Raw genomic sequence first — 21,835 nt, forward strand, 5'->3', positions numbered from 1 at the left:
CTTCCGTAGCCAATAAAGTGGGGGTGATTGTTGGCGCCACAGTGGGCTCAGTGGTCGGCTTCCTCTTCCTCCTCTGCATCTGCTTCTTCTTCCTGCTGAAGAGGCGGAGAGACAATGAGGACGACATGGCCAACGAAATCAAGTGAGTTCACGTAGCTCACCTTACCTTCGACACCGACCATGTAGTTCATCTCGTGTGTCATTTCAAATACATTTCTGTTGTTTACTGTCGTTTACATAACTCTGTTCACAGAAACTGGTTTGGTTTCTATGAGGTGATTTTAAAAAAACTCAAAATGACACCTAATTAACTAATTAAATATAATTAAATACTGTACAAGGTAAAGAGTAATATATAAAAGAGGAAGAAATGTAAGGAACTCATTATGAGGTAGAATATCTTTGTTAATTTCAACTGTTATTATTTCATTTAGATACAGTTGGAAATTAAATTGTATTTAAATTTAAACCACAAGAGGGTGCCATAATATGTGAAGCATTCAGTTGCCAAGGCAATGGAGGTGATACTTATGATGACTTGATTTCCAATGAAGGACGCCTTGTTGTGTTTGGAAACTTATTAAAACTCATTGTATAGTATGTCAAATAAAGTTATAAAAAAATCATATTATATTGTATTATATAAACAGAAACAGAATCACAAAAACATCAAAGTTAATAAAGTCATGAAAACATCATAGTGCAATATGTTGATAAAAGTCATAAAAATGTTACATCATAATATGAAAGTAGACAAAAATGTTGAAGACAAATGTTGACACGATGGGCCTTTAATTCAGCACTTGAAGCTAAAGTAATCAATGAATCTGATTCACTCAATGATTTGTCAGAAAATAGAAAGAAAGCTCAGTTATAGTGTCCAAGGCGACGTCTTCAAGATGGAAGTGATTGTTAAACTAAAAACTTATTATTTTTCAAAATATATTCCTGTAAATGATTTCTGAATTTTCGGCCTGAATTTAATTGGACCACTTTGAATTTGTGAAAATAAACCAATCTTAAAACATGTAGATTTAGTGAAACGATGTCTTTACTTCCTGGCACAGAAACCGATATTTGACCATTTCTGCCTGTTCTGGTTGTTGCATCTCAATATTAAACTTACAGAATTACATCTCCCATTAAGGCTGATGGGCCTTTAGGCCATGACCTGAAAACCATATCTGGCCATTTCTGCCAGTAACTTATTTACAGATTTGCATTTTAATATTTGAAGTGTAATGGGAATTTTGGATGTTTGTACTTTATAATCAGAATATTTGTCAGGCCAGACGTCGATCCGCATCTCCTCATCTGACTGTTATGCTATGACGAAAATGAATGCCTGTTTGTAGATGATATGAACATGAGTGCCACATTGACATAAGATAATTTCAGGACTATGACGCCTGTGTTCTGTAAATCTTGACCTTGCCTGTACATCTTGTCTTTGTAAGATAGGACATGATCCGTCCTTTGTCCATGGTTCCTCCTCCTTTAAAGGGAGATTGTTGTTAGACTCAGGGTTGTTCCTGCTGATTCTGAACCTTTGCATCAGAAGGCAGGGGTGAACAGTACTTTCTTCTGCAGATGAGAATACTTAGTGGAATAAACCTCGGAGAAAAAGCTGATCCTGGTTGTTGATCTTTATTGGGCAGATTCATTTTTCCACAACAGAAGTCAAGTTTTAAAGTATTGAATTACTTTTAATTAAGAGAGCAGATTGATGGTTGAAAGCTGCCGTTTGGCCCGTTAACTCGTTCTGTTTATGACCCACAATCGTACCACCGGTTGATTTCTTCTTTCAGATGTTGCATGAAAGTCTTGTGTGTGCTGTAACAGTAACATGATGGCGCATTCTGTCTTCCTGCAGGGAGGACGCTCAGGCTCCCAAGCGTGTGTCCTGGGCTAAGAGTGGCATGGGTTCAGACATCATCTCTAAGAACGGCACCCTGTCCTCCATCGCCTCCAGCCCGCACCACAAAGAGCCCTCCGGCAACCTCCACCACCTGCAGCAGTACCCCCAGCGCCCGCCCTCAGACACCGCCTCCATCATCACCGCCACGGGCAGCATGGCCGGCTACCGGCCGTCCCGCCATCACGGAGCCTCCACCCCCACCCACTACAGCTACAACAACAACCCCACCCTGCCGCGCGGGCAGACCGTGGCCTCCGAGGCCAGCACCAACGGCAGCTCCCTCCCCAGACCGGAGCGCTACACCCAGCTGCCCCAGGCCCAGGTGCTGCCACAGACCTACGGCCAGCCTCAGACCTACGGCCAGGCCGCTCCCTCCCCGCCACCGCTGCCCACCTCCGCGGTCACAGCCTCCAACATCGTCCGCATGGGAGGGGTGCCCATCATGGTGCCTGCACAGAACCAGGCCGGCTCTCTGGTCTAACGCCTGCCAGAGCTGGCAAAACAGTGCAAAAAACAGTGTAACTGTCCCTTTACGCTCTCAAGAAGGGTCAGCAGATTTTTTTTTTTTTAAAGGGAAAGTTTTAACTACTATTTTAGCAAAGAGTTAATAGATGAAAAGGTCAAATTCACTTATTGACCCCAGAAGCTCAAAGGCAAGACTTTCAGACACAGACTACTTGCTCCGAGTACAAGTCTTTTATATTCTGTATGCACTGTATACATTGCAGCATATGTATAGATATGATTTTCATATATTTGTCCAGTATCCTCTTTTCTACTGTATCAGCGCATTTCCAATATCGGTTTTATTTGTTGAATGTTCTTTTTTTCTAATTGAGCTTTTAAATGTCGTGTTCTATTTTTTTACTTCCTGCCACATGAATTCCACAAAGTGAACAGTGAACGGATCATCGAGCCTCACAGGTGGACTAAGAAGAGCAGCTCTGCTCTACTTCATCATCTCTACTTATTTACTAAACGACCTGAAGGAGGAACTATCGAGACCAAAAAGAGATTCAAGCAGAACGTGCGAGCAGCGTTCAGAGGAGAGAGTGTCGCTCGTCGGGAAGTTAGCGAGGACTGGCTGAGCGATATGAAGATCTGTCTTAATGAGAATATTTCTGCAACACAACATTATCCATATACTAACGCTTGAAATTGCAAAGTATCCTAATCCTTTTATTTTAGCTTTACTTCAGTATATATAATGCTCTTAGACTCAATTCTTGAAACACAGATTAGCAAAAGCTTCTTATAATATTCAGCACTTTGCTAATACACGGGTCCACCCTTATAATATAATTCTAAAGTTGCCTGCAGAATGGAAACTGTAAATATGATATTTATTTTGTGATAAACGTATAGCATACTGTTGGCCTGTATGGAAGGTCATATGTTTGCCTGCCACACCGGATACTGAACCAAAGATATCCACCATGTAACATTCTCTCTGTAGATTAGATTCATTCTAGTGGAGGTCAACGGGAAGAAACCTCTGGAAATCCACATGACATAGACGACGTTTGATTCAGAGGCAAAAGGCTTCGGGCTGGTTAGACGAACCTGGAACCTCTAAATCAAAATCATGAGTTGTCAAGGTGTTTTAAGATTGTTGATGGTGCCAAGGAAGTGATGGTGAGATATTCCTCATGAAGAGGAAACACTACAGGTGGACACAGTTAAAAAAAAAAAAAAAAAAAAAACTTAGTATACAGTATCACCATGAATCTTCCCCCCGTGGATTTAGGTCCAGAAATGGGAACGTTGCAAATCCATGTTCAAGAGTTTCATTTTGTTGACATTAGAATCAAATGTTTTTTCAGAGGAATTTTGGAGATCTCTTTGTATCCATAAATCAGAAAAAACTGTCAACAGATATATATATATATATATATTTTAAAAAAACAATTTGCTCCATGTTATTAGTAATAAATGTTGTATAAACAAGGCTATGAAATATATATGAACAAAGCCTCTAGAAACGGTCAGAATAAAGAGGAGGATGAAGTGGAGATTTCTGGCTCAGAGTCTGAGAAAAGACCAATATTAAAGATATTCTCATTCACTGAGTGGTCATTGAGGTGCTTTTTAAAGGGACAGGTCACCCAAAAATCTAAACTGTATCTGCCTTCTCTTGTCCTTGCTTCCTTTCAAGGAATAAATAAAGACCAGCAACATTTCTTTCCAGAAATCCTGACCCGGTTACTGAAGATAATCCACAGACTAGATTTTGGGGTGAACTTTCCCTTCAATAGTGTCAGCTTAGTTTTCTACTGTGGCTTTTGTTCTTTTCTTATTCCCGCCATAAGTCACAAATGTCTGTTGAAATATAATTTCTATTTGGAAAAAAGAAGGAAAACAGATGTATAATGATGGTAATCATGCTATCTATTCTGCTGTATTTTCATTACACTGGAGCGTGTCATTTGAAACGTGAAGAGAAACATAAGAGCATCATTTGTTTCTGCAGCTGGTTGTTGTGTCGTGACACATTTTTAATACGTTAAAGCAAAATGGGAAGTTGTGAGGGAATGATTCCGACGGGGCTGACTACAGAGATGTTACAGTGTTTTAACTTGTGAATGGGTCGTTGTGAAACGTCTTCATTCTGAACATTAAAATGTATTCAAGACACGCCTTTATTTTTATATAGTGATGGTGTAGAAGAGAACATGGGCTGAGTTCTGATGGATCGTGTAACTACTGTGGACAAACTAAACGTGTGAACAATGATGTGCAGTGTGCACTTGTATCCTCTATATTTATGTTCATGGAAAACGCTTTGTATAAAATAAATTTTCAATTAAAAGAGAAATGATCGGTTGCGTTATGTACATAATCAAGAGTTACATTTTATTGGAAATTTCAGTGGTTACTCTCGCGTTTGAAAAATAGTTGTGATTTTGAACTGTCCTTATTTATAAACTGTCAATAGTTTACTGGTTGCTATTTGTTGGAGGACATCCTCAGATTAAAAGTGAACCACCAGAGGGCAGCAAATGGACTTTATTTTGGTAAAGAGATGTGGAGGTTACAGGACAGACAGTCATCAACATGTTAAACCTGCATCATTGTACATCGATGTGCTGAGGAAACAGACCTGAACACCATCCTATTCATGAATATGTTAAATTCTAGATATTGTCAAATTTGAAGTCATGAGTCGAATGAGAAGTATAATGATGCATTTTAAGAAACAGAGCCATATCTGGCACAGTTCCAGAAAAAGGAAAGGATGAATCTTATTTTTCAGGTCAACGATGAAGAATGGATCCACCAATCACAGTTGAGTTCTGTTCTTTAGGTTTCATCAACACGGAGAAATCACATGAAACCAAGATCAATCCATATTTGCTATTTATGATGAGTGTTTTGTGACATGTAGGTGTAAAACGATATTGTATGTCATATATAAACATCAGTTTCAAAATCAGTTTCAAATACCGACAACGCCACCTTGGGTTTGGGCCCAAGGACACGTACTAAAGGTCAATGATTACCTTCAAAACTAAAAGGACACTCAGGTTCGTTACTCAGGGAAGGAAGGAGACGGCGTTCAATGCTCACATACAAACTTTATTTTTAAAAATAGTCACACGGTTTGGCACAAAAAAGGGAGAAGGGAGCCCAACTGAAAAGGTTGAGACAGTCTGAGGCTTACCGGCTGGAGGAGGGGTTTGCTAGGGGAAGTGACATCCAAAAGAAAGAGAACACCCCTCACACACACGGCAAAAAAGTGATGTGCAGACAAAGAAAATCTTAAAAAAGGGAATCACACAGCACACAGGGGACCACCACCACCGTCGGCCTTCAGCACTAGGGGGAACAGGAGAAGCAGTTAACAGGGCTCAAAATTAAAGAAGAAACAATATTTTATAATATATGCCAACCAATGTAAATCAATAGAACTGAAAAGTGTTGAATAAGATTAATAAATCAACTGCACAAAAGAACCAAAAGAGCCTCTGGCCAGAGATATTAAATCAACAATTAACCCGTTTAAATTTTTTAACTCAACTCAAACAAAATTCAACCATTCAACAAAAAGTAGACAAATTAACAATTAAACCAAACCTTGACAGATTGCTTTTAAAAGAAACCCACACGCCAACACACACTCGCACACATACACCAAGCAGTCTCAGTGGCTGAGAGTCCTGGGAAAAGTCGCATCCAGCAGCTGGTTACCAACACCGACACCCACACACAGCAGTTCCACATACAGTCTATAAGTGCCACCCGTAGCAGCAGAAAGCAGGCTGACCACCGGCGGCCGACCGGACACGAACCAGGCCGTTGGAACAGCCACAGCAGCAAAGCAACAGCAGCATACAGCGGTGAAGCAGCGCTAGCAGTAGCAGCGGTAGCGGTAGCGGCAGCAGCGGTAGCAGTAGCAGCGGTAGCAGTAGCAGCGGTAGCAGTAGCCTAATAGCTGTGATTGATCAGCTGTGCTCTTATTTAGCGTTATTTACAGCTACAGTTCCAATTATAATTCAGCGTGCATTGGCATCTCTTCCAAAGAGGGAGAGGGGTGAAGAGAAGCACACATAGCATGTAAGACAGCCACCATGAAGCACACGACCAGAGGACTGTTGAGGTACGTGTCCACAGGGGCGATTTTAAACGCGAGTGGATGGCCGCTTCCCAGTATTGCACGCTTGGCGGGCTGCCACTAGAGGATGATTGACAGGCACTCTCCTTCATACAATCACGCGCACACTTCATGGCTGCACCTGATTGGACGATCGCTTTCACAGCTGTCCTGTCTGCTCCGGAGTTCACGCAGACCAACATGGCGGCTCGTAGTTCACCGAAAGGTGTTTCTGAAAACATTTTAAGCAAGAAATAAGCTATGCAGTTGCTGAATCTGTCTTTATTTTAGATCGACAACATTCAGTTTAGAAGATTTTCGCGGCCGTTCGCGAGCGGGGAAACACCGCTGCCTGTGGACACGTACCTTTATCACGCCGACGAGAGCTGCAGGTGTCTGAGTGGGTGGGCTCTAAAAGAGACTGTAGCCAAACGCCGTCAAGTACGACAACAAAGTCAACGTGACTATGGTGCTCAAACGATAGAACACAGCAGCAAACCAAAGAGGATATGTAAAGTGTGTGTATGTATATATATATATATATATATACACACACACACACACACACACACATGCAAGGCAACATGTGGAAGGCATTCCGGGTGTCCCTCAAGGCTCAGTATTAGGACCGCTTCTGTTCTCACTATACACCAGATCACTAGGTTCTGTTATCACATCGCATGGATTCTCCTACGATTGCTACGCAGATGACACCCAGCTGTTCCTCTCTTTTCCTCCAACCTCTGACACTCACATTGCAACTCGCATCTCGGACTGTCTGGCTGACATCTCTGTCTGGACAACTGCACATCACCTCAAGCTTAACCTGAATAAAACCGTAATGCTCGATGACCAACTATCCTGCACCCCCAACATCACTGCTGTGGCCCGATCCTGCAAATTGGCCCTCTATAATATCCGCAGGATTCAGACCTTCCTCACAAAGGATGCAACGCAACTCCTGGTCCAAGCACTGGTCATCTCCCGCCTTGACTACTGCATCTCTCTCCTGGCCGGACTCCTGGCCTCTGCAATTAAACCATTGCAGCGTATCCAGAAGGCTGCAGCACGCCTTATCTTCAATCTACCCAAATTCTCCCATGTGACCCCCCGCCTCTGTGACCTCCACTGGCTCCCTGTTGCAGCACGCATCCAATTCAAGACGATGGGACTGGCCTTCAGGGCCATCAATGGAACGGCACCCATCTACCTTCAAACACTGGTCAAACCTCATGCCCAAGCGAGCACTTCGCTCCTACTTCAGCTCCACGTGCCAGCCAATGGGGAGCGACCTGCGTCAAGTTACCTAACAGCCAGATATATACCGGAAGCGATGCATTTTACTTGTAAAAATAAAATCATGAAGTATTCGGGAGAGTTGAGGTTTACTGAAGCTGAAATTACTTGTTTTTAGTAGTAAGTAAAAGACTGTTTAAAGTAAAAGTCTAGTCTAGTCAGAGTTTTCTTGGTATTTAAGATGAAATATTCAATTTTGGAAGGCGATCGTTTAAATAGGTGCTTTGAAGATGACTTGTTTTTCCTCATCATTTGTTTTATTCGGATCACTATAGAGGTTGTGTTTTTTACACTCACACTTACACTAGACATTTATTGTAGCCTACTGGCTGCTTTCAGAATTTTCCAAACTTAACATAGGCTAACATTTGTATTAATTCATGACGTCACCTAAAATATATACATAGATAAATTATTGTGTATTCCCCCCAGATCTTCATTGCTGCATTGTAACTTACATATTCGGAATACAATTTAAACATATATATATTTAACAAAAATATGTGACCTGAATGTTTTAATTGTGGTTAATGAATTTAGAAACATCAAGGCACGTTAAATTATATAAAATGATAATATACTAACAAAAATAATAGAGTATAGATAAAGTAATGGGAAAATAAACAATGACTCATCAGTAGGGGCTGCAGGGTGGTGTAGTGGGTAGCACTCTTGCCTCACAGCAAGAGAGTCGCGGGTTCGATTCGATTCCCGGGTCGGGCCCGGGTTCCTTCTGTGTGGAGTGTGCATGTTCTCCCCGTGTAAGCGTGGGTTCTCTGCGGGTTCTCCGGCTTCCTCCCACAGTCCAAAGACATGCAGGATGGGGATAGGTTCATTGATGACTCTGAATTGCCCGTAGGTGTGAATGGTTGTACATGTTGGCCCTGCGATAGACTGGCGTTCTGTCCAGGGTGTACCCTGCCTTCGCCCAATGACAGCTGGGATCGGCTCCAGCCCCCCCGTGACCCTGAATACAGGATAAGCGGTAGAAAATGGATGGATGGACTCATCAGTAGCCCTAATGGGGAACTAGCTAGCAGGAGCGGAGGGACTTTTATTTTGAAAAACAGTCACCGGAAGCATCATCCGTGTTTCCGCTTAGCTTGACACGGCCGGCGTAGAAACAAAACCCTGGGTATTTTTCGCCCGGTGTCTTTTTCTCCGGAGCGGCCCGATCAGCTGTTGAAGGCAACGTTGGAAGCACCGCTGGCCGGAACCCGTCACCGCTCTTCACTCCACGTCACCGCCCGTCCGTCAACAACAATCATCTTGAATTCTCAAAGGCTGCTCTATTTTCACAAGACTGCTTTTCACTCAATCAAGCTTTTATTTTCTTAACTACACAAACCCTACTAAAGTCCTAAACGACATACATCTAAGCAGTGATGCATCAAAAGCAACAGTTTTGGTACTGCTTGATCTCAGTGCTGCTTTTGATACGGTGGACCATAACATACTGCTTGACAGACTGGAGAAGTGGGTGGGACTCTCTGGTTCTGTGCTGGACTGGTTCAAATCCTACTTGAAAGATCGGGATTATTTTGTCTCCCTTGGTAATTTTGAATCAGAACATACAAAACTAATATGCGGGGTTCCTCAGGGCTCCATTCTTGGACCCATTCTGTTCAATATTTACATGCTCCCTCTAGCTCAGATCATGGAGTATTTTAACATATCCTACCATACTTATGCCGATGACACACAACTTTATATCTCAGTTTCACCACATAAACATAGTCCCCTACACTCACTAAGTCAGTGTGTCAAACACATCAATGAGTGGATGAACCAGAACTTTCTCCAGCTCAATGCAAATAAAACAGAAATTATTGTCTTTGGTCCCAAAAATACAAGGCTAGAGATCAGTGCTCAACTAAACTTAATCGCACTGAAAACCACAGACAAAACCAGAAACCTTGGTGTAGTTATGGACTCGGATCTGAATTTCGACACCCATATAAAGACCATTACCAAATCTGCCTATTACCATCTAAAAAATATTGCTAGAATCAAAGGATTTCTGTCCAAACAAGACACAGAAAAACTTGTTCATGCATACATTTTCAGTCGGTTAGATTATTGTAATGGCATCTTTACAGGTCTTAGTAAAAAATCAATCAGGCAACTGCAGCTTATCCAGAATGCTGCTGCCAGAGTCTTGACCAACGAAAATGGACCACATTACACCTGTCCTTAAATCTCTGCACTGGCTCCCCGTATGTAAAAGGATAGATTTTAAAATTTTGTTTGTTATCTTAAAACTTTTATGTGCTTTTTTAAAATCGTATTATTGTTTTAATGACTTTGTTTTACTATTCATGCATTTGTCTTCTTGCTTATTTTGTCACTTTTAATTATTGGCTATTTCATTTTGCTGTATTGTATGACTATTCTGTTGCCTTTTTATGATGTTATTCTTTTATCTTATTTCTTTCTGTAAAGCACTATGAATTGCTGCTTGTACGAATGGTGCTATATAAATAAATTTGCCTTGCCTTGCCTTACCTTGAAGCCCTTTGAAGACACAAAGTTGGCACTGGAACACATTTCTTTGTGGCATCACAATGATCATGGATCTGGGTGTTACAGGAAACACCCAGGACTTTATAAATAAGGGTGACGTTCTTCTTCCTCGTGTTTCAGGCTACAATGTTTGTACAAAGTATCTGCCTTCTCTTTTCACGTGTACAAAACTTACATTGTGCACTGATGCAGTGACAAAAGTCAAGACAAACAGCCTCTTTGTGTATAAATCCAAATGTTTGTTTCACAATTTCTAAATGCTTTTATAGTAAAGTTGTATTAGTTTCCACGGTGGGGCCATGGTTCACAGCACTCAGAATTGATCAAATACAAATATCCCTGTGAACTAATCGTTCTAAAGACAACTGTTCAGTGAAGTCAGGCTAACTTGGCTTACTTAAAGGAGTCATCACCTGGAAATCGCAATTTCTCTTGTTAAAACATGCATATCTGTGTTTGACCTCAGTTGAAACTTGCCTGAAAGGCTGGAGTTTGAAAGTGGCGCCGTTTTTTCGCTTCTGCTCTTTTTCCGAACAGGAATAGCACACAAGGGTGTGCATTCCTAAAGCACGAGATTTTGATTCTGCGCCTTCGGTGACGTCACCGTGGCGGCTACTTGCATAAGCCCACCCCTCTTTCACCACCCAACCCCGCCCCGTCCGCTACCTGAAATCGCCGAAGCGCCGCCATTATGTTTTGGAGTCTGCATGCAGGCAAGCCCCCCCCGGCTCTGTCCTTCCTGCGGCGAATCAACGCGCGCCTCATTACATATTATACAATGCACATCCGGACCAGTCAAAACCTCGCGCGTAATCTCGCGTGATAAAATCGCGGTACGAAAAAGGGTCAGAACAAGCTCAATGTTTGATTAAATTTTTTTTTTTTTTTTCTAATAAGTTTTACGAATTGATCCAAAGCGATCCAAGGGGGGCTGGATACGTATAAAACCAGGTGATGACTCCTTTAAGTTGCTAATACTTAGAAAGATCAGTGTACTTGCTATTTTAAGTTGGACAACTTAAAAACATTAAATAAACTCTACAAGTCGATACTGTTGGGGGTGTAGCAGGAGCAGATTTGGTTATCAACAGTTAATTATTAATGTCAATATGATTATCGATATTAATAATTATATTTCATATATTATCATGATATAATCATGAATAAACGGGGCACCACCCTCGGGAAAAGATAACCTAAAACTGTATTCAGTCTCCATATAAAGGTTTTATACTCACATGCCAATCATCGTGATCATTGGCAGAGAAGTACAAAACCAATCGAACAATTAAAAAGGCGTGAAATTCAAGCACAAGCCTTCACAACCTGCTGTTATCCAGTGACATATACACAACAAGCACAAGAGACCGCTAGTTATAATATAATAAGATTTATTAAAATCAGTAATAATGATCACAATCAATAACACTGCAATTAACAAAGCCTTATTACCTAACTACCTAACACACAAAGCTAAGCTAAACAAAAGGGAGAGACACACGTGGAGTGTGTGTGCGTGTGTGTGTGTGTGTGTGTGTTTGTGTGTGTGCATGTGCGTGTGTGCGTGTGGGTAGAGAGAGAGAGCGAGAGAGAGATATGGCCGGGCGCGACCACCAGATGGAGCTATCCCTCACAGCGTTCAGGGGCGGAGCCACTGACGCCAGATGGAGTAGCGAGAGAGGGAGAGAGAGAGGGAGAGATGGCCGGGTGCAGCCACCAGATGGAGCTATTCCTCACAGCGTTCAGGGGCGGAGCCACTGACGTCCGATAGGATCGCGAGAGAGAGAGAGCGAGCGAGAGATGGCCGGGTACAGCCACCGGATGGAGCTATGTCCTTAGCGTCCGCCGGAAAGAGCTGGCGGAGGATACGCGTGGGGCGATGTATGTGTGCGTGTGTGTTAGCGGGACACAAACAAAGAGAGGGGGAGAATGCGCGCTCCCTTATTCTAAGGCTCAGGAGGCGTGTTACTATCACACGGGAGCTCGTGAATGAACTGGCGTTCATTCAGCGGGACCGCGGTCTTTTAAATGATAGTAGACGCTTACTGAGCTCGCGAATATGGCTGAGGTTAGTCAAAAACACCGTTACAGAAATCAACCCAGCGGCGTGGGTATACAATCGATGACGGCGTACCTTACCGCGGCGGCGGTAGTTCGGGAGTCCCGGCGGTGTAATTTTTTAATCCCCTTTGTCCCTTTGTTCTGACCGCATCTGTAGGCTTTTGTAGGCCGCATTGTGTAGTCCTACTGGTGAGGTCCCAACAATACTGAACTTAAGGACTTTACTTACCTTTTTTAAGTGCGACCAGTTTTGGTAAGGGCAACTTTTCAAATTGAACAGTGTACAAAACGTTTGTTTGTATATATTTGATGTATCTGTGGTGTTTTGTGGTGTTCGGGTGCAGGGTGGGTCACTTGGCCGGGCAATTGGTACAAGCCCTGAACCAGAGTCAGCCAGAGCTCCTCATCTCCCGCAGAGACGTCCTGTGTGTGCAGATCGCTGGACTCTGCCACGACCTGGGTGAGTCCCACGCAGGGTTCAGGTTCTCGGGTTCTGGGGTTCTAGGGTTCAGGTTCTAGGGTTCTAGGGTGGTAGGGTTCTCGGGTTCTAGGGTTCTGGGCCAAGGGTTTCGGGAGACACCGAGGGGGTCGCAAGATGGTTTCATTACTTTGACTGAGATGTTCTTCTGGTAACATGGAAATGAAAGTATTGTCAAAATGAAGTCTGTACATGCAACAAAAATGTTTACTCATAAGTTACATGGAGATGACCTAGGTATCCTGCTTTTATCTAACAGTAAGCTTTTTCTGTAAAATCATATCATGGTTCTGTTCTTTTCGTCGTTCTTGCCGTGTCAAATCAACCATTTTTTATATTTGTTCACGTGCCAGAACACGGGCCTTTCTCGCCTTTCTCGCCGTTACTTCTGTGTGGAGTGTGCATGTTCTCCCCGTGTAAGCGTGGGTTCTCTGCGGGTTCTCCGGCTTCCTCCCACAGTCCAAAGACATGCAGGATGGGGATAGGTTCATTGATGACTCTGAATTGCCCGTAGGTGTGAATGGTTGTACATGTTGGCCCTGCGATAGACTGGCGTTCTGTCCAGGGTGTACCCTGCCTTCGCCCAATGACAGCTGGGATCGGCTCCAGCCCCCCCGTGACCCTGAATACAGGATAAGCGGTAGAAAATGGATGGATGGACTCATCAGTAGCCCTAATGGGGAACTAGCTAGCAGGAGCGGAGGGACTTTTATTTTGAAAAACAACGTTGGAAGCACCGCTGGCCGGAACCCGTCACCGCTCTTCACTCCACGTCACCGCCCGTCCGTCAACAACAATCATCTTGAATTCTCAAAGGCTGCTCTATTTTCACAAGACTGCTTTTCACTCAATCAAGCTTTTATTTTCTTAACTACACAAACCCTACTAAAGTCCTAAACGACATACATCTAAGCAGTGATGCATCAAAAGCAACAGTTTTGGTACTGCTTGATCTCAGTGCTGCTTTTGATACGGTGGACCATAACATACTGCTTGACAGACTGGAGAAGTGGGTGGGACTCTCTGGTTCTGTGCTGGACTGGTTCAAATCCTACTTGAAAGATCGGGATTATTTTGTCTCCCTTGGTAATTTTGAATCAGAACATACAAAACTAATATGCGGGGTTCCTCAGGGCTCCATTCTTGGACCCATTCTGTTCAATATTTACATGCTCCCTCTAGCTCAGATCATGGAGTATTTTAACATATCCTACCATACTTATGCCGATGACACACAACTTTATATCTCAGTTTCACCACATAAACATAGTCCCCTACACTCACTAAGTCAGTGTGTCAAACACATCAATGAGTGGATGAACCAGAACTTTCTCCAGCTCAATGCAAATAAAACAGAAATTATTGTCTTTGGTCCCAAAAATACAAGGCTAGAGATCAGTGCTCAACTAAACTTAATCGCACTGAAAACCACAGACAAAACCAGAAACCTTGGTGTAGTTATGGACTCGGATCTGAATTTCGACACCCATATAAAGACCATTACCAAATCTGCCTATTACCATCTAAAAAATATTGCTAGAATCAAAGGATTTCTGTCCAAACAAGACACAGAAAAACTTGTTCATGCATACATTTTCAGTCGGTTAGATTATTGTAATGGCATCTTTACAGGTCTTAGTAAAAAATCAATCAGGCAACTGCAGCTTATCCAGAATGCTGCTGCCAGAGTCTTGACCAACGAAAATGGACCACATTACACCTGTCCTTAAATCTCTGCACTGGCTCCCCGTATGTAAAAGGATAGATTTTAAAATTTTGTTTGTTATCTTAAAACTTTTATGTGCTTTTTTAAAATCGTATTATTGTTTTAATGACTTTGTTTTACTATTCATGCATTTGTCTTCTTGCTTATTTTGTCACTTTTAATTATTGGCTATTTCATTTTGCTGTATTGTATGACTATTCTGTTGCCTTTTTATGATGTTATTCTTTTATCTTATTTCTTTCTGTAAAGCACTATGAATTGCTGCTTGTACGAATGGTGCTATATAAATAAATTTGCCTTGCCTTGCCTTACCTTGAAGCCCTTTGAAGACACAAAGTTGGCACTGGAACACATTTCTTTGTGGCATCACAATGATCATGGATCTGGGTGTTACAGGAAACACCCAGGACTTTATAAATAAGGGTGACGTTCTTCTTCCTCGTGTTTCAGGCTACAATGTTTGTACAAAGTATCTGCCTTCTCTTTTCACGTGTACAAAACTTACATTGTGCACTGATGCAGTGACAAAAGTCAAGACAAACAGCCTCTTTGTGTATAAATCCAAATGTTTGTTTCACAATTTCTAAATGCTTTTATAGTAAAGTTGTATTAGTTTCCACGGTGGGGCCATAGTTCACAGCACTCAGAATTGATCAAATACAAATATCCCTGTGAACTAATCGTTCTAAAGACAACTGTTCAGTGAAGTCAGGCTAACTTGGCTTACTTAAGTTGCTAATACTTAGAAAGATCAGTGTACTTGCTATTTTAAGTTGGACAACTTAAAAACATTAAGTAAACTCTACAAGTCGATACTGTTGGGGGTGTAGCAGGAGCAGATTTGGTTATCAACAGTTAATTATTAATGTCAATATGATTATCGATATTAATAATTATATTTAATATATTATCATGATATAATCATGAATAAACGGGGCACCACCCTCGGGAAAAGATAACCTAAAACTGTATTCAGTCTCCATATAAAGGTTTTATACTCACATGCCAATCATCGTGATCATTGGCAGAGAAGTACAAAACCAATCGAACAATTAAAAAGGCGTGAAATTCAAGCACAAGCCTTCACAACCTGCTGTTATCCAGTGACATATACACAACAAGCACAAGAGACCGCTAGTTATAATATAATAAGATTTATTAAAATCAGTAATAATGATCACAATCAATAACACTGCAATTAACAAAGCCTTATTACCTAACTACCTAACACACAAAGCTTAGCTAAACAAAAGGGAGAGACACACGTGGAGTGTGTGTGCGTGTGTGTGTGTGTGTGTGTGTGTGTGTGTGCATGTGCGTGTGTGCGTGTGGGTAGAGAGAGAGAGCGAGAGAGAGATATGGCCGGGCGCGACCACCAGATGGAGCTATCCCTCACAGCGTTCAGGGGCGGAGCCACTGACGCCAGATGGAGTAGCGAGAGAGGGAGAGATGGCCGGGTGCAGCCACCAGATGGAGCTATTCCTCACAGCGTTCAGGGGCGGAGCCACTGACGTCCGATAGGATCGCGAGAGAGAGAGAGCGAGCGAGAGATGGCCGGGTACAGCCACCGGATGGAGCTATGTCCTTAGCGTCCGCCGGAAAGAGCTGGCGGAGGATACGCGTGGGGCGATGTATGTGTGCGTGTGTGTTAGCGGGACACAAACAAAGAGAGGGGGAGAATGCGCGCTCCCTTATTCTAAGGCTCAGGAGGCGTGTTACTATCACACGGGAGCTCGTGAATGAACTGGCGTTCATTCAGCGGGACCGCGGTCTTTTAAATGATAGTAGACGCTTACTGAGCTCGCGAATATGGCTGAGGTTAGTCAAAAACACCGTTACAGAAATCAACCCAGCGGCGTGGGTATACAATCGATGACGGCGTACCTTACCGCGGCGGCGGTAGTTCGGGAGTCCCGGCGGTGTAATTTTTTAATCCCCTTTGTCCCTTTGTTCTGACCGCATCTGTAGGCTTTTGTAGGCCGCATTGTGTAGTCCTACTGGTGAGGTCCCAACAATACTGAACTTAAGGACTTTACTTACCTTTTTTAAGTGCGACCAGTTTTGGTAAGGGCAACTTTTCAAATTGAACAGTGTACAAAACGTTTGTTTGTATATATTTGATGTATCTGTGGTGTTTTGTGGTGTTCGGGTGCAGGGTGGGTCACTTGGCCGGGCAATTGGTACAAGCCCTGAACCAGAGTCAGCCAGAGCTCCTCATCTCCCGCAGAGACGTCCTGTGTGTGCAGATCGCTGGACTCTGCCACGACCTGGGTGAGTCCCACGCAGGGTTCAGGTTCTCGGGTTCTGGGGTTCTAGGGTTCAGGTTCTAGGGTTCTAGGGTGGTAGGGTTCTCGGGTTCTAGGGTTCTGGGCCAAGGGTTTCGGGAGACACCGAGGGGGTCGCAAGATGGTTTCATTACTTTGACTGAGATGTTCTTCTGGTAACATGGAAATGAAAGTATTGTCAAAATGAAGTCTGTACATGCAACAAAAATGTTTACTCATAAGTTACATGGAGATGACCTAGGTATCCTGCTTTTATCTAACAGTAAGCTTTTTCTGTAAAATCATATCATGGTTCTGTTCTTTTCGTCGTTCTTGCCGTGTCAAATCAACCATTTTTTATATTTGTTCACGTGCCAGAACACGGGCCTTTCTCGCCTTTCTCGCCGTTACTTCTGTGTGGAGTGTGCATGTTCTCCCCGTGTAAGCGTGGGTTCTCTGCGGGTTCTCCGGCTTCCTCCCACAGTCCAAAGACATGCAGGATGGGGATAGGTTCATTGATGACTCTGAATTGCCCGTAGGTGTGAATGGTTGTACATGTTGGCCCTGCGATAGACTGGCGTTCTGTCCAGGGTGTACCCTGCCTTCGCCCAATGACAGCTGGGATCGGCTCCAGCCCCCCCGTGACCCTGAATACAGGATAAGCGGTAGAAAATGGATGGATGGACTCATCAGTAGCCCTAATGGGGAACTAGCTAGCAGGAGCGGAGGGACTTTTATTTTGAAAAACAACGTTGGAAGCACCGCTGGCCGGAACCCGTCACCGCTCTTCACTCCACGTCACCGCCCGTCCGTCAACAACAATCATCTTGAATTCTCAAAGGCTGCTCTATTTTCACAAGACTGCTTTTCACTCAATCAAGCTTTTATTTTCTTAACTACACAAACCCTACTAAAGTCCTAAACGACATACATCTAAGCAGTGATGCATCAAAAGCAACAGTTTTGGTACTGCTTGATCTCAGTGCTGCTTTTGATACGGTGGACCATAACATACTGCTTGACAGACTGGAGAAGTGGGTGGGACTCTCTGGTTCTGTGCTGGACTGGTTCAAATCCTACTTGAAAGATCGGGATTATTTTGTCTCCCTTGGTAATTTTGAATCAGAACATACAAAACTAATATGCGGGGTTCCTCAGGGCTCCATTCTTGGACCCATTCTGTTCAATATTTACATGCTCCCTCTAGCTCAGATCATGGAGTATTTTAACATATCCTACCATACTTATGCCGATGACACACAACTTTATATCTCAGTTTCACCACATAAACATAGTCCCCTACACTCACTAAGTCAGTGTGTCAAACACATCAATGAGTGGATGAACCAGAACTTTCTCCAGCTCAATGCAAATAAAACAGAAATTATTGTCTTTGGTCCCAAAAATACAAGGCTAGAGATCAGTGCTCAACTAAACTTAATCGCACTGAAAACCACAGACAAAACCAGAAACCTTGGTGTAGTTATGGACTCGGATCTGAATTTCGACACCCATATAAAGACCATTACCAAATCTGCCTATTACCATCTAAAAAATATTGCTAGAATCAAAGGATTTCTGTCCAAACAAGACACAGAAAAACTTGTTCATGCATACATTTTCAGTCGGTTAGATTATTGTAATGGCATCTTTACAGGTCTTAGTAAAAAATCAATCAGGCAACTGCAGCTTATCCAGAATGCTGCTGCCAGAGTCTTGACCAACGAAAATGGACCACATTACACCTGTCCTTAAATCTCTGCACTGGCTCCCCGTATGTAAAAGGATAGATTTTAAAATTTTGTTTGTTATCTTAAAACTTTTATGTGCTTTTTTAAAATCGTATTATTGTTTTAATGACTTTGTTTTACTATTCATGCATTTGTCTTCTTGCTTATTTTGTCACTTTTAATTATTGGCTATTTCATTTTGCTGTATTGTATGACTATTCTGTTGCCTTTTTATGATGTTATTCTTTTATCTTATTTCTTTCTGTAAAGCACTATGAATTGCTGCTTGTACGAATGGTGCTATATAAATAAATTTGCCTTGCCTTGCCTTACCTTGAAGCCCTTTGAAGACACAAAGTTGGCACTGGAACACATTTCTTTGTGGCATCACAATGATCATGGATCTGGGTGTTACAGGAAACACCCAGGACTTTATAAATAAGGGTGACGTTCTTCTTCCTCGTGTTTCAGGCTACAATGTTTGTACAAAGTATCTGCCTTCTCTTTTCACGTGTACAAAACTTACATTGTGCACTGATGCAGTGACAAAAGTCAAGACAAACAGCCTCTTTGTGTATAAATCCAAATGTTTGTTTCACAATTTCTAAATGCTTTTATAGTAAAGTTGTATTAGTTTCCACGGTGGGGCCATAGTTCACAGCACTCAGAATTGATCAAATACAAATATCCCTGTGAACTAATCGTTCTAAAGACAACTGTTCAGTGAAGTCAGGCTAACTTGGCTTACTTAAGTTGCTAATACTTAGAAAGATCAGTGTACTTGCTATTTTAAGTTGGACAACTTAAAAACATTAAGTAAACTCTACAAGTCGATACTGTTGGGGGTGTAGCAGGAGCAGATTTGGTTATCAACAGTTAATTATTAATGTCAATATGATTATCGATATTAATAATTATATTTAATATATTATCATGATATAATCATGAATAAACGGGGCACCACCCTCGGGAAAAGATAACCTAAAACTGTATTCAGTCTCCATATAAAGGTTTTATACTCACATGCCAATCATCGTGATCATTGGCAGAGAAGTACAAAACCAATCGAACAATTAAAAAGGCGTGAAATTCAAGCACAAGCCTTCACAACCTGCTGTTATCCAGTGACATATACACAACAAGCACAAGAGACCGCTAGTTATAATATAATAAGATTTATTAAAATCAGTAATAATGATCACAATCAATAACACTGCAATTAACAAAGCCTTATTACCTAACTACCTAACACACAAAGCTTAGCTAAACAAAAGGGAGAGACACACGTGGAGTGTGTGTGCGTGTGTGTGTGTGTGTGTGTGTGTGTGCATGTGCGTGTGTGCGTGTGGGTAGAGAGAGAGAGCGAGAGAGAGATATGGCCGGGCGCGACCACCAGATGGAGCTATCCCTCACAGCGTTCAGGGGCGGAGCCACTGACGCCAGATGGAGTAGCGAGAGAGGGAGAGATGGCCGGGTGCAGCCACCAGATGGAGCTATTCCTCACAGCGTTCAGGGGCGGAGCCACTGACGTCCGATAGGATCGCGAGAGAGAGAGAGCGAGCGAGAGATGGCCGGGTACAGCCACCGGATGGAGCTATGTCCTTAGCGTCCGCCGGAAAGAGCTGGCGGAGGATACGCGTGGGGCGATGTATGTGTGCGTGTGTGTTAGCGGGACACAAACAAAGAGAGGGGGAGAATGCGCGCTCCCTTATTCTAAGGCTCAGGAGGCGTGTTACTATCACACGGGAGCTCGTGAATGAACTGGCGTTCATTCAGCGGGACCGCGGTCTTTTAAATGATAGTAGACGCTTACTGAGCTCGCGAATATGGCTGAGGTTAGTCAAAAACACCGTTACAGAAATCAACCCAGCGGCGTGGGTATACAATCGATGACGGCGTACCTTACCGCGGCGGCGGTAGTTCGGGAGTCCCGGCGGTGTAATTTTTTAATCCCCTTTGTCCCTTTGTTCTGACCGCATCTGTAGGCTTTTGTAGGCCGCATTGTGTAGTCCTACTGGTGAGGTCCCAACAATACTGAACTTAAGGACTTTACTTACCTTTTTTAAGTGCGACCAGTTTTGGTAAGGGCAACTTTTCAAATTGAACAGTGTACAAAACGTTTGTTTGTATATATTTGATGTATCTGTGGTGTTTTGTGGTGTTCGGGTGCAGGGTGGGTCACTTGGCCGGGCAATTGGTACAAGCCCTGAACCAGAGTCAGCCAGAGCTCCTCATCTCCCGCAGAGACGTCCTGTGTGTGCAGATCGCTGGACTCTGCCACGACCTGGGTGAGTCCCACGCAGGGTTCAGGTTCTCGGGTTCTGGGGTTCTAGGGTTCAGGTTCTAGGGTTCTAGGGTGGTAGGGTTCTCGGGTTCTAGGGTTCTGGGCCAAGGGTTTCGGGAGACACCGAGGGGGTCGCAAGATGGTTTCATTACTTTGACTGAGATGTTCTTCTGGTAACATGGAAATGAAAGTATTGTCAAAATGAAGTCTGTACATGCAACAAAAATGTTTACTCATAAGTTACATGGAGATGACCTAGGTATCCTGCTTTTATCTAACAGTAAGCTTTTTCTGTAAAATCATATCATGGTTCTGTTCTTTTCGTCGTTCTTGCCGTGTCAAATCAACCATTTTTTATATTTGTTCACGTGCCAGAACACGGGCCTTTCTCGCCTTTCTCGCCGTTACTTCTGTGTGGAGTGTGCATGTTCTCCCCGTGTAAGCGTGGGTTCTCTGCGGGTTCTCCGGCTTCCTCCCACAGTCCAAAGACATGCAGGATGGGGATAGGTTCATTGATGACTCTGAATTGCCCGTAGGTGTGAATGGTTGTACATGTTGGCCCTGCGATAGACTGGCGTTCTGTCCAGGGTGTACCCTGCCTTCGCCCAATGACAGCTGGGATCGGCTCCAGCCCCCCCGTGACCCTGAATACAGGATAAGCGGTAGAAAATGGATGGATGGACTCATCAGTAGCCCTAATGGGGAACTAGCTAGCAGGAGCGGAGGGACTTTTATTTTGAAAAACAACGTTGGAAGCACCGCTGGCCGGAACCCGTCACCGCTCTTCACTCCACGTCACCGCCCGTCCGTCAACAACAATCATCTTGAATTCTCAAAGGCTGCTCTATTTTCACAAGACTGCTTTTCACTCAATCAAGCTTTTATTTTCTTAACTACACAAACCCTACTAAAGTCCTAAACGACATACATCTAAGCAGTGATGCATCAAAAGCAACAGTTTTGG

General features: G+C 43.1%; 2 protein-coding genes across 3 annotated transcripts in view; both read left to right on the top strand.

Moving 5' to 3' along the window:
• Positions 1 to 21,835, top strand: part of LOC311026140 (endothelial cell-selective adhesion molecule-like) — a 75,232-nt gene that overhangs the window by 44,934 nt on the left and 8,463 nt on the right. The window contains exons 6-7 of one of the 2 annotated variants that reach the window (XR_014598449.1): positions 10 to 142; positions 1,874 to 3,665. Coding sequence is in view for 1 of the 2 variants with exons in the window: in XM_084029501.1 (XP_083885627.1) it covers positions 10 to 142; positions 1,874 to 2,399 (659 nt within the window). In the remaining variant the exon portion in view is untranslated. Of the gene's footprint in view, positions 1 to 9; positions 143 to 1,873; positions 4,734 to 21,835 lie in introns of those variants that run through there. The other variant, XM_084029501.1, reaches the window with a different exon arrangement.
• LOC311026134 (deoxynucleoside triphosphate triphosphohydrolase SAMHD1-like) overlaps positions 8,982 to 21,835 on the top strand; it is a 72,089-nt gene continuing 59,235 nt past the window's right edge. Inside the window, exon 1 of the mRNA XM_084029491.1 lies at positions 8,982 to 9,041. The gene's annotated coding sequence lies outside the window, so the exon portion shown is untranslated. The remainder of the gene's footprint in view (positions 9,042 to 21,835) is intronic.

Source organism: Eutrigla gurnardus, assembly GCF_963514095.1.
Source record: "Eutrigla gurnardus genome assembly, chromosome: 15".
Classification (NCBI taxonomy): domain Eukaryota; kingdom Metazoa; phylum Chordata; class Actinopteri; order Perciformes; family Triglidae; genus Eutrigla; species Eutrigla gurnardus.